Genomic DNA, 11,082 nt, shown 5'->3' on the forward strand with positions numbered 1-11,082 from the left:
CCCGCTTCCGTTTATCTCAAAGTAAAGGATTACTTTCCTGTGGCGTCTCCTTCCCTTGGAGGTTGCACTGAAGAGTCTTTCACCCTTTGAAGGAGCGGAATGGCAGAGTTAAGGAGGGAAGCAGTTCTTACACAAGGAGTATTTTCTTTTTTTCCACCCCCAAAAAAAAAGTGGGTCCATCTGCTGTATTAAAAAGAAAAAAAAAAAAGAAAAGAAAAAAAATAATATTAATTCCATTCTGGCTAGGTTGGTTTTGCTGCATCGTCCAGCCAGGGCCACCGCTTTGCTTTGTCACTTGCAATGTTCTGAGTTTCTCTCCCTGCCGCGTTGCGTCCAGCGCTCACCAGGACTTTGCCATCCTGTTCTTCAAATGAAAGCCTGCGGCTGAAGGGACGCGGCTGAGCTGCGCGTTACCGGCCCGGCGACCCTCCGGCCGTGGTCCACGGACTAGCCACTGGACAGCCGTGTTTTTTCTGCTGGTCTGCAAAACCAAACCTGTTTCAGAAGCGGAGCGGTGAAGGAGAGGGGGGGAAGAGATGCGATGGCCGAGGAGCGCGGTGGTCCTTAGGGCGAGCACCCCGGAGAGCCGCGCTAGGGAAGTCCCGACGAGCGTCTCGGGGCTCGGGGGACGCTTCGGTCCCATCTCTTTCCTCTCCAAATAAAGACGACTGGAGGGTAGGGAGCTGTATCTCTTGCGGGCGTACCCGTTCGTGTAACGTTGCCTGCCTCCGGTGCTTCTGCTCGTCAGGGAAAGCTGGAAAATGCATGAGAGTTAAAGGCGAGGAGCTTCTGTCCAGAAAACTTTGTCCTTCTGCTCAGTGGGGTCTTGCGCCTGGACGGTGCACGAGTCGCTGAAGCAGTCAGCGGTGGCTGGTGGCGATGCCCGCGCTCGAGCCTCGCTTAGGCTCCGATCCCAACCAACCTCCCGTGGCTGTGAATTTGTGCACCGAGGTGGATTTCGCTGGAGCCGCGGGGATCTGGGAGGGGGCATTAGGCTGCGTGGAGGAACCGGGATGCCGCGCTTCCTCGGACCCACTGTGAGATTTGTCACTGCAAAACCCGGTCGCTGCCGGGCCTGCGAGCGGCATCGCCAGCCGGCGGTTACACAAATTTGGGTGTTCTCGGGGGCAAGGCTGAATTTCCCGGCGCCCACCCGGCAGCGCGCCGAGCCGCGGGGCTTGGTGGGACTTCATCTCCGACTGCGGTGCGCGAGCAGCCCGAAACGCGGATGGCAGAAGAGGCAGCAGCTACAAACCCAGGATGAGTAAATTCTTCCATGGAAACACTTCTCCTTCTGATCCTTAATATTTTGGACGGGGTTTTTTTGTTGCTTTGGGAGGGGTGGGTGGGGATAGAGATGGATCTCAACCTTTATACATCTGCTATAAGATATTTTTGCAAACAGAGTTGTATACAAAGATGTATTGTGTACATTTACATGTATATTCTGGAACTTCTAAAATTTGAATATAAAACCTGAAAATATTTAATGAATATCCAAACTGTGAGACCCAATTAGCATTCAACAACTTTCTGCTTCACTTTTCTTTTGGACTGTGTTAAAGAATTGTAGTCGAATCTGCCTTTTTTTTTTTTTTTTTTTTCCTTTAGAGATTATGAAGCTAGGCAAATTTTGTGCTTTTTGGGTTAATAGAAACCAGTTCTAGGTGATTAAGTATGATCTTAACTTATTGATACTGTGTTTTACTTTGTAATATTGTACTGTGGATAAAACTATATTGAGCCATGGAGTTGGAGTTTACAAAAGAGCTTTTCACTTTGCCAAAATGTTACAATTTAAAGGCAGCATAGTCTTCAGCTTTCCTAATCTTTTCTTAAGAGCTAGTGTCTTTTTTGTACACTAAAAAGCTGAATGCTGATTTTGCAACATATAATAAATTCACTGTATTGGAAAACAAGCAAACAATAAGGTTGTATATTTCTTTTCAGTGCTTCTTACTGTAAGAAGACTCAAAAGGGAAAGGTGATAAATGGCTGGCGCGGAGTTTGAAAGCAGGAAACTTAAAAGAATCGAGAGTCAGTTGAGTGCGGTTAAGTATCAGAGCAGTAGGTAAGAAACACGAGAAGGGAAAGGTGCTCGGCATCCATTTTCCGGCCGCTTGCTGCGTACAGGGAGAGCTCTCGCCCAGGAATGCTGCCAGGGAGCAGTCCCTCTTCGGGGAAGCTTTTCTGGTGCTCCGGTGGGATCGGCATCTCTGTGCGGCGGCAGGAGCTGGGGGTCTTCCCACCCCGATGGCATTAGCGCCTGGGGTTGGTTTTTTGGGGGGGAAAAGCTGCTTTTGAAGAGGCGCCCGTCGCTGGCGTCGGCGTGGAGGTTTAGAGGGGTCCTGCGAGCACGGAGGGTCCGCGGCCCCGGGCAGACGGGGCTCAGCGGGAGCAGCGGGAGGGCTCGGAGGTGGGCGGCAGGCGAAGGCCGTGCTGCTTCCCTCGGGATCCGCGGTGCTGGAGCTTCCCAGGCTATGGCTGCTCTTTCTGACAGCGCTGAGCCCTGGTCGGGGGCTCCCGGGGAGGGTCCGGACCTGGTTCAGGTGCCTCCCCTCGGCCGCTCCGCATCTACGGAAGGGGCTGCTGCGTTTCCCTGCCAGCGAGCCGGGCTGGGTTTGATGTCCGAGCTCGCTGGCGTGGGGGGCGAGACGCGTCCGTGGGGAGCCGGAGCAGGGGCGTCGATGCTGCCGGAGCAGCGAGGTGGGGATGAGCCTGGCGTAGACGCTGCCGCTGCGCTGCCTGTCCGCGCCGCTGGAGCGGGCCGGCTCTGAACCATCCGGCTAAAGCTCAGGGTACAAATAGCATCTCGGTTGTATCGAGACTTTGTCCCTTTTTTCTGCTGTCATGATGGCTGCTTGCTCCGGTCCTGGCTTCTGCAGCATCCCTGGGTCTGCCGCTCACTGTGGCTGGAGCAGGCAAAATAAAATAGAGTAAAAACCCTCCAGTAACTGCTCAGTACCATCGTACGCGCTGAATAGCTTCTGTTCTCCTTCGGTGGTTGCTGTGCTGCCTGCTTTGGGATCCCCTCCTCTAACAGGGGTGACAGTCACAGGTTCGCTGGGCTTGAAAGCAAAAGTGCCGGCAGTAGGTCCTGCTCGATCCCCCCGCGCGTAACGAGCCCGTGTCCATCTACAGCTCACTTCGCTTTAGTGCCGGATTCTGCATCCTAGCTCCGAAACAGCAAAGTATGGACAAAGGTAAAATAATGCCGCAATGAAATAACATCTTACAAATGCCTTGGCTTTTTTTTTTTTTTTTTTTTTTTTTAAAGGTGGGGAGGAAGCGGGAGGGCGCTGCTTGGTCCCGTCCAGCCAGCCTTGACCTTGGAGCTGACAGGACGGCACGAGCGCCTGCGCGGGGAGGTGATGCTCCCGCGGCCCGCGAGGGTTTGCTCGCCCAGGGCACTCGAGAGCAAGAGCCGAGGCGCCTTGGGTGAGCTGATGCTCTCGCAAATCCCCAAATCATCAGCTTTTTAGTTTTCGGTCACCTCCGAGGCAGGCCACGCGCCCCAGGCCCCGCTTTTACCATCTTTAATTGCTCGCTCGTGTGAGCTTCACCCCGGGGGGCTGCCCGGGGGTGCCCATCTGATGAAAGGCTGGGTCCCGGCCCCCGGGACGCTCGCGCAGGCAGGGTGCCTGTCCCCTCCTGTCCCGGCTTTCCTGGGGAATTCCTCGCAACCGCTGGCAGCTCCCGCTCCGGCTGGGGTCACGCACCGAGCTAATTAACTGGGAGCTGCCCCAGTGGAAATTTACTGGCTGCGTCTGCTGTGCCAGAGCCAGCCCGGCTCCTGCCGCTGCCTCCTTATCTGCACCCAGCCCGGAGCCCGGCTGCCGGCCCTCCCCGGGGACCGCGACGTGGGGACGAGGAGCAGCATCTATTTTGGGCCGCGTCCGTCTGTCCCTCCTTGCGCGCCGAAGCTGAGCCCACGGCGCGGGTTCACAAGGAGCTCTGGGCTTTGATAGTTCAGGTCACACCTGGCAAAAGTGTCGCTTTGCAGCGTTATCGGGCACAAGCTGCCCTTAAATTAGGGTCACACGCAGGTGAGAGGGTGGAGGTGACCCCGCGGCGTCCTGGCTGCCCCGGTCAGCTTTGAGGGATGCTTGAAACGCGGCAAAAGCACCCTGGGTTTTTCCCCGTGCACCTTTTGCTCGCGGCTCATTTACAGGAGGAAGCTCATTAGAATAATTTGTCCTTGACACGGTCCGATGGTGCTGGTCTCTCTCGCAGAGCAGCCGCTGCACCCCCACGGCCGAGCACGACCACCCCAAATCACCCGTTCCTCCGTCCCTTCCCGTGCACGGGGCCGGCAGCGCCCGGAGGGTGACGGCGCGGGGCTAGGGAGGACGAGGAGCTGCGAGCAGCCGGCGCGGGCAAAGATAACGGAGTGCCGGAGCCTGGGGATTGTTTTACACGAGGGGAAAAAACCCAAACGTGAACGGAGGAAAACGTGGCCAGGGAGCGCCGGGGCGGGTTGTGCCTGTAGCACATAAATCTGGGGCCGCTTGGGTTGGCCTGGATCTGCTGGGGGGGGGCGAGGGGGGCTCCTGCCCGCATCCCCCCGGAGCCGAGCCCTTCCCGGCGCACGGAGCATCTCTGCCAGCAGCGCGGGCTCGCACAGGATCAGGCCCTGAACCTGCTTAGAATGAAACCACGGGGGATTTTGTGCCGCCCCAGCTCCGGCAACGGGGGGGGGGGGGTGTCCCAGGGAGGTGGGGAGGGGGGGCTTGGGTGCCCATCCCTGAGGATGGGGGGGGTTTCTGCTGGAGCAGGGCGGGTGGGCACCATTGCCGGGGGAGCGGGCCGGTCGCTATGGCTGCGCGGCTCGCCTGGCCCCCCGCCAGCCCCCGGCAGCTGGGGAGCGAAGGCGCTTGGGCGGCCGGCCCGGGCTCGCGGCCCATGAACGCGTTGGGCAAGCAGGAACAAGGGAGCCCCGCTCATGCGGTGCCGAGCGTGGGAGGAGTGGGAAGGGAGTGGGGGAAGGAACAATGGTGGGAGTTACGGGAGAGGGGCAAAGGAAAAAAAAAAAAAAAAAAAGGCAAAAAAAAAAAAAAAAAAAAAAGGAAAGCAGTGGAAAAATACCAGTTCTGGGCCCCTGGCAGCGCTGCCCGGACCCTCCCCGCCCCAGGATTATTGTACAAAGAAATGTTATTTTTGTTTCAATAATTTGCTGAGGCACTGGCATTCCAGCGCGGGGCTCGTTTTGTCCTCCAGCCCGGCACCAAGGGATCATTGTTCCTCCATGGCCGAAGGGCCGGACGCGGCCCCCCGCCACCGCCATGCCCGCCGCTGCCTCTGCCCGCGGCCGCCCCGCTCCGGCAGGTGCCCCCGGCCTTGGCCCCGGTGGGCTCCATCCCGCTCCGTGCCGGGAGCGCGGGGTGGCGATGCCAGGGTCCCCCCACGGAGCCAGGGCCGCGGGCGGGCGGGTGGGTGGTGGCGGCGGGGAGCAGAGCTGTCCTCGCCACGTCTGCGGGGAGCGAGGGTGGGGAAGGGGCTGGGGCCCGCCCGGGCGTTGCTCCTGCTCCGGGGGCTCCTTTGAAGCGGGGCCTGCCCATTGAAAGGCAGCCGGGCCCCCGGGGGCCGCGGAGCGGGGCGCCAGCCACGGCCCCTCGCTGCCACGCTGCCCTCGCTCCGCGGCAGCCCCCGGGCACCCCCCGCGCTCCCATGGCCGCCATGTGGGGTGCGGCCTCACACGGGGCCTGGCTGCCCCCCGGCACGGCCCGGGATGGGGGCTGCGGGGCGGGGGGTGCCGGAGGGGCGGCTGCGGTGAGGGGCGGCGGGGGGCTGTGCCAGGGGGTGCAGGGTGCCAGGGCCTCCGCGGTGCACATGCCGGGGGCTGCAGGGTGCCAGGATGCTGATGCCACGGCCTTTTGGGTGCCCGTGCTGGGAGCTACAGGATGCTGGGGTGCCAGGGGCTCTGGGGTGCCTGTGCTGGGGGCTGCAGGGTGCCAGGATGCTGATGCCACGGCCTTTGGGGTGCCCATGGCAGGGGCTGCAGGGTGCCAGGGGCTCTGGGGTGCCAGGGGCTGCAGGGTGCCAGGATGCTGATGCCACGGCCTTTGGGGTGCCTGTGCTGGGAGCTGCAGGGTGCCAGGGGCTGCGGGGTGCCCAAACTGGGGGCTACAGGATGCTGGGGTGCCGGTGCCAGGGCTCTGGGGTGCCCATGCCAGGGGCTGCAGGGTGCCGGTGCCAAGATGCCCGTGCCGGCAGCAGCAGGGTGCTGGGGGCTCTGGGGTGCCAGGGGCTGCAGGGTGCCAGGGGCTCCGGGGTGCCGGGGACTGCAGGGTGCCAGGGGCTCCGGGGTACCAGTGCTGGGGGCTCTGGGGTGCCGGGGGCTCCGGGGTGCTGTGGTGCCCGGGGTGCCAGTGCCAGGGGCTGCAGGGTGCTGGGGGTTCCGGGGTGCCGGGGGCTCCGGGGTGCCGGTGCCGGGGGCAGCGGGGGTGCCGGGGGTGTCGGGGGCTGCAGGGTGCTGGGGGCTCCGGGGGTACCAGTGCTGGGGGCTCTGGGGTGCCGAGGGCTCCGGGGTGCTGTGATGCCCGGGGTGCCAGTGCCAGGGGCTGCAGGGTGCTGGGGGCTCCGGGGTGCCGGTGCCGGGGGCTGCAGGGTGCCGGGGGTGGCGGGGGCTGCAGCCCCCGGTGCCGGGGCCGGGGGTGGCAGCAGCGTGGGAGCGGCACCGTGGGACGGAGCCCGTGGGACCGAGCCCGTGGGAAGGCGCGGGGCCCGCCGGCGCAGGAAGCCGCCGGCCCGGGGCAGTCAATGGCCGGAAGGCGGCGGCGGGACCCCCGGCCCCGGCCCGGGCCCCGGCCCCGGCGCCACTTCCCCTTCCCGGGTCAGCGGCCGCTCCCCTCCGCCTTCGCCTTCGCCTCCCGCTCCCGCCGCCGCCCCCCGGTGAGAGCCCCGGCGGGGCCCGGGCCGCCCGCACCTGCCGGGGGGAGCGGGGGGAGCGGGGGCAGCGGGGACACCCGGGGCGGGGGGGGGGGGGCCGGGGGCGCCGGTGCCGGTGGCGGCGGGGCACGTGCGGGGGGGCGGTGGGGGCCGGTTTGGGGGGGCGGGGCCGGCGGGGGGGGGGGCGGGCCCTGGGAGCCGATTAAGCGGCGGGAGCCGGGGCGGCCGCAGCCGCGATCGCATCATCCCCCGCGGGGCAGCACCGGCACCGGCTCCGGCTCCGGCTCCGCCGCCTCCAGCGCCCGGTGAGTGCCCGCGGGGAGGGCGGGGGCGGCCCGGGGAGGGGTTTGCTCCTTCGGTCCCGGGAAGCGGGGGCGGCCCCGCGCCCGTGTCCCCCCGTGCCCCCGGACACGCCGGGGCGGCAGGGACAGCCCCTGTCCCCGTGTCCCCCCGCAGCCCTGGGAGCGGGGGCAGCCCCGGTCCCCGCGTCCCCTGTGCACCCCAGGGTCTGCACCCCGTCCCCGTGCCCCCTGTGCACCCCAGGGTGCAGGGGCAGCCCCCGTCCCCTGTGCACCCCAGGGTCTGCACCCCGTCCCCGTGCCCCCTGTGCACCCCAGGGTGCAGGGGCAGCCCCCGTCCCCTGTGCACCCCAGGGTCTGCACCCCGTCCCCGTGCCCCCTGTGCACCCCAGGGTGCAGGGGCAGCTCCTGTGCCCCGTAAACCCCAGGGTGCAGGGACAAGCCCCCATCCCTGTGTCCCCTGTGCACCCCAGGGTGCAGGGGCGGCCCCAGTCCCCACGTCCCCTGTGCACCCCAGGGTGCAGGGTCTGCACCCCGTCCCCACGTCCCCTGTGCACCCCAGGGTGCAGGGTCTGCACCCCATCCCCGTGTCCCCTGTGCACCCCAGGGTGCAGGGTCTGCACCCCGTCCCCACGTCCCCTGTGCACCCCAGGGTGCAGGGTCTGCACCCCATCCCCACGTCCCCTGTGCACCCCAGGGTGCAGGGGCGGCCCCCGTCCCCACGTCCCCTGTGCACCCCAGGGTGCAGGGGCAGCCCTCGTCCCCACGTCCCCTGTGCACCCCAGGGTCTGCACCCCGTCCCTGTGTCCCCTGTGCATCCCAGGGTGCAGGGGCAGCCCCCATCCCCATGTCCCCTGCACCCTCTGCCACCCCAGGGAGTGGGGACAGCTCGGTCCCCATGTCCCCCAGGAGCATCCCTCGGCCCCCCTGTGCCCACAGCCACCCCTGGGGAGGGGGCAGCAGGGACAGCCTCCTGCCTGCCCCGAGCAGGACGGGGACCCTGCACCCTCCGCCTTGGTGGGGTCTCAGCCCCCCCCGCCCCACTCCCCGCCCGTCCCGGGGGCCGCGGCCGGTGCCGGGGCACGCGTGGGAAGGGGCCACGGTGGCGGGGCCACGGTGGCAGCCCCACCACCGCTGCCGCTGCGCTGGGAGGCCGCGGGGCAGGGAGCCAAGGGTCCCCACCGGCGGCACAGCCTGGCAGGGAGCGGTGCCGGAGCCGTGTCCCGGCAGGGCGGGGGGACCGGAGGAGGCCCGGGGGGGGCCCGGCGTGCCAGGCCTGCGGGGCTGACACCCATTTCCTCCTATTCCAGCTCCAGGAACAATGGCAGAGACATTCCTTGTGGAGAGCCCCGACGTCACGTACAGCAAGGATTTCATCGAGGCCAAGTACACGTACAGCACCGTGCACGTCTGCAAGGAGAACGGCGTCACCAAGGTAGGGGCAGGGCGGGCGGGGGGCTGGCGGGGGGGGCTCGGCCGCGGCTCTGCACGTCCCCACGTGTCCCCTGTCTCTGTCCCGCAGGTGCGGCCCTGCTCGACCCGCTTCACCTTCCGGACGGGGCGGCAGGTCCCGCGCCTGGGGGTGATGCTGGTGGGCTGGGGGGGCAACAACGGCACGACGGTGACGGCGGCCGTGCTGGCCAACAAGCTGGGGCTGTCCTGGATGACCAAGACCGGGCGCAAGGTGGGTGTCCCCGGCGGGACCCCAGCGAGGTCCCAGGACCCGGGCGTCCCGCAGGGATGGGGATGCAGAGCTCAGCTGCTCCCAGCCGCACCTGGGTCCTGCACCCCGATCTCCTCCCTGCCCCTGTGGAGGTGGTCTGTGGCCCCGGCCCCCCGGTTTGGGGGTGCTGGGGACCCCCCCTGTGCCGGTGGCTCATCCTTGCATTCTCCATCCCAGAAAGCCAACTACTACGGCTCCCTCCTCCAAGCCTCCACCGTCTGCCTGGGCACCGGCCCCGCCGGCGACGTCTACGTGCCTTTCCGCGACCTGCTGCCCATGGTGCACCCCAATGACATCGTCTTTGACGGTAGGTGGGGCGTGGGGGGGAACCCCGCGATGGGGTGGGGGACCCTGAGTGGTCGGTCACCCCCGGTCCCCCAGGCTGGGACATCTCCTCGCTGAACCTGGCGGAGGCCATGCGGCGGGCGGAGGTGCTGGACTGGCCGCTGCAGGAGCAGCTCTGGCCCCACCTGGAGAAGATGAAGCCCCGTCCCTCCATCTACATCCCCGAGTTCATCGCCGCCAACCAGGAGGAGCGGGCGGACAACGTCCTCCGCGGGTCCATGGCTGAGCAGGTCCTGGCGGGGTGGTGGTGGGACGCAGGTGACGGAGGGGATGCCGCCGCGCTGATGTGTCCCCCGCGGTGGCATCCCAGGTGGAGCAGATCCGCAGGGACATCCGGGACTTCAAGGAGACCAGCGGGGTGGACAAAGTCATCGTCCTCTGGACGGCCAACACGGAGCGCTTCTGCGATGTCGTGCCGGGGCTCAACGACACTGCCGACAACCTGCTGCGGGCCATCGAGGTCAGGGGACAGGGGAAGGGACCAGGGGGGTGACGGCAGCGCCCCGCTAGTGCTGAGCCGCCCCGTGTCCCTGCAGCGAGGCCTGGAGGTGTCCCCGTCCACGCTCTTCGCCGTGGCCAGCATCCTGGAGGGCTGCGCCTACATCAACGGCTCCCCCCAGAACACCTTCGTGCCGGGGGCGGTGGAGCTGGCCGCCCAGCGCCGCGTCTTCATCTGCGGCGATGATTTCAAGTCAGGTCAGACCAAGCTCAAGTCGGTGCTGGTGGACTTCTTGGTGGGCGCCGGGCTCAAGGTACATGGGGATGGGGCGGCCCGGGGGGGGGACCTGCCCCTGATTGGGGGGGGTGACAGGGGGTGACCAGCCTGCACCCCCTGCCCAGACCAAGTCCATCGTGAGCTACAACCACCTGGGGAACAACGACGGGAAGAACCTCTCGGCCCCGCAGCAGTTTCGCTCCAAGGAGATCTCCAAGAGCAACGTGGTGGACGACACGGTCCAGGCCAACCCCATCCTCTACGGCCCCCAGGACAAACCCGACCACTGCGTGAGTTGGGGGCCGGGGGGGGGACACACGACGAGGATGGGGGTGACGGGGAGGTGACGGGCCGTCGCTTCGCAGGTGGTGATCAAGTACGTGCCCTACGTGGGGGACAGCAAGCGCGCGCTGGACGAGTACACGTCGGAGATCATGATGGGTGGCACCAACACCATCGTCATCCACAACACGTGCGAGGTGGGTTGGGTGGGGTGGCCCTGGGGGGGGGGGGGGGGGGGTGCGTCCTCGGGGGGTGGTGGTTCACCCCCCCCTCGGTGCCCGCAGGACTCGCTGCTGGCCAGCCCCATCATCCTGGACCTGGCCATCCTCACGGAGCTGTGCCAGCGCGTCACCTTCTGCACCGAGGCCGACCCCGAGTTCCAGGGCTTCCACAGCGTCCTCTCCATCGTCGCCTTCCTCTGCAAGGCCCCGCTGGTGCCCGAGGGCACCCCCGTCGTCAACGCCCTCTTCCGCCAGCGCAGCTGCATCGAGAACATCCTGAGGTACCCGCGGGGGTCCCCGTGCTCGTGGGTGCCAGCTCCCACCCACCCCGGTGCCCATGGTGGCACCCACGGCTCGTGGTCCCGGTGCTTGAGACCCAGGGCACCAACACCAGCGGGTGCCGGTGCCTGTGGGTGCCCAGCACCCATGCATGGGGTGTCCAAATCCAGTAGGTCCCAGTGCCCGAGGCTTGGGGTGCCTGACGCTGGTGGGTGACGCTGGTGCACAGTGCCCGTGCCACCAGTGGGTCCCGGTGTCCGTCACCCACGGGTCCCAGTGCCCAATGCCCATGCGTCCTGGTGCGTGACGCCCAGAGGCGATGGTCCCAGT

The 11,082-nt window shown here is 66.1% G+C and overlaps 2 protein-coding genes across 2 annotated transcripts in view; one reads left to right on the forward strand and one right to left on the reverse strand.

Annotated features, from left to right (window-relative positions):
* Nucleotides 1-8,508: 8,508 nt before the first annotated feature.
* ISYNA1 (inositol-3-phosphate synthase 1) lies at nucleotides 8,509-10,968 on the forward strand. Its single transcript, XM_075723858.1, has 10 exons — nucleotides 8,509-8,622; nucleotides 8,710-8,871; nucleotides 9,088-9,217; nucleotides 9,292-9,485; nucleotides 9,566-9,715; nucleotides 9,792-10,007; nucleotides 10,096-10,260; nucleotides 10,336-10,449; nucleotides 10,537-10,754; nucleotides 10,926-10,968. Exons 1-10 carry the CDS (start codon nucleotides 8,509-8,511, stop codon nucleotides 10,966-10,968), a joined length of 1,506 nt encoding a protein of 501 aa, XP_075579973.1.
* A 44-nt stretch (nucleotides 10,969-11,012) lies between these two features.
* SSBP4 (single stranded DNA binding protein 4) overlaps nucleotides 11,013-11,082 on the reverse strand; it is a 13,741-nt gene continuing 13,671 nt past the window's right edge. Inside the window, 1 exon segment of the mRNA XM_075723859.1 lies at nucleotides 11,013-11,048. Within this exon segment, the coding sequence (XP_075579974.1) occupies nucleotides 11,013-11,048 (36 nt within the window).

The sequence above is a fragment of the Pelecanus crispus genome, chromosome 20, assembly GCF_030463565.1.
Source record: "Pelecanus crispus isolate bPelCri1 chromosome 20, bPelCri1.pri, whole genome shotgun sequence".
Taxonomy (NCBI): domain Eukaryota; kingdom Metazoa; phylum Chordata; class Aves; order Pelecaniformes; family Pelecanidae; genus Pelecanus; species Pelecanus crispus.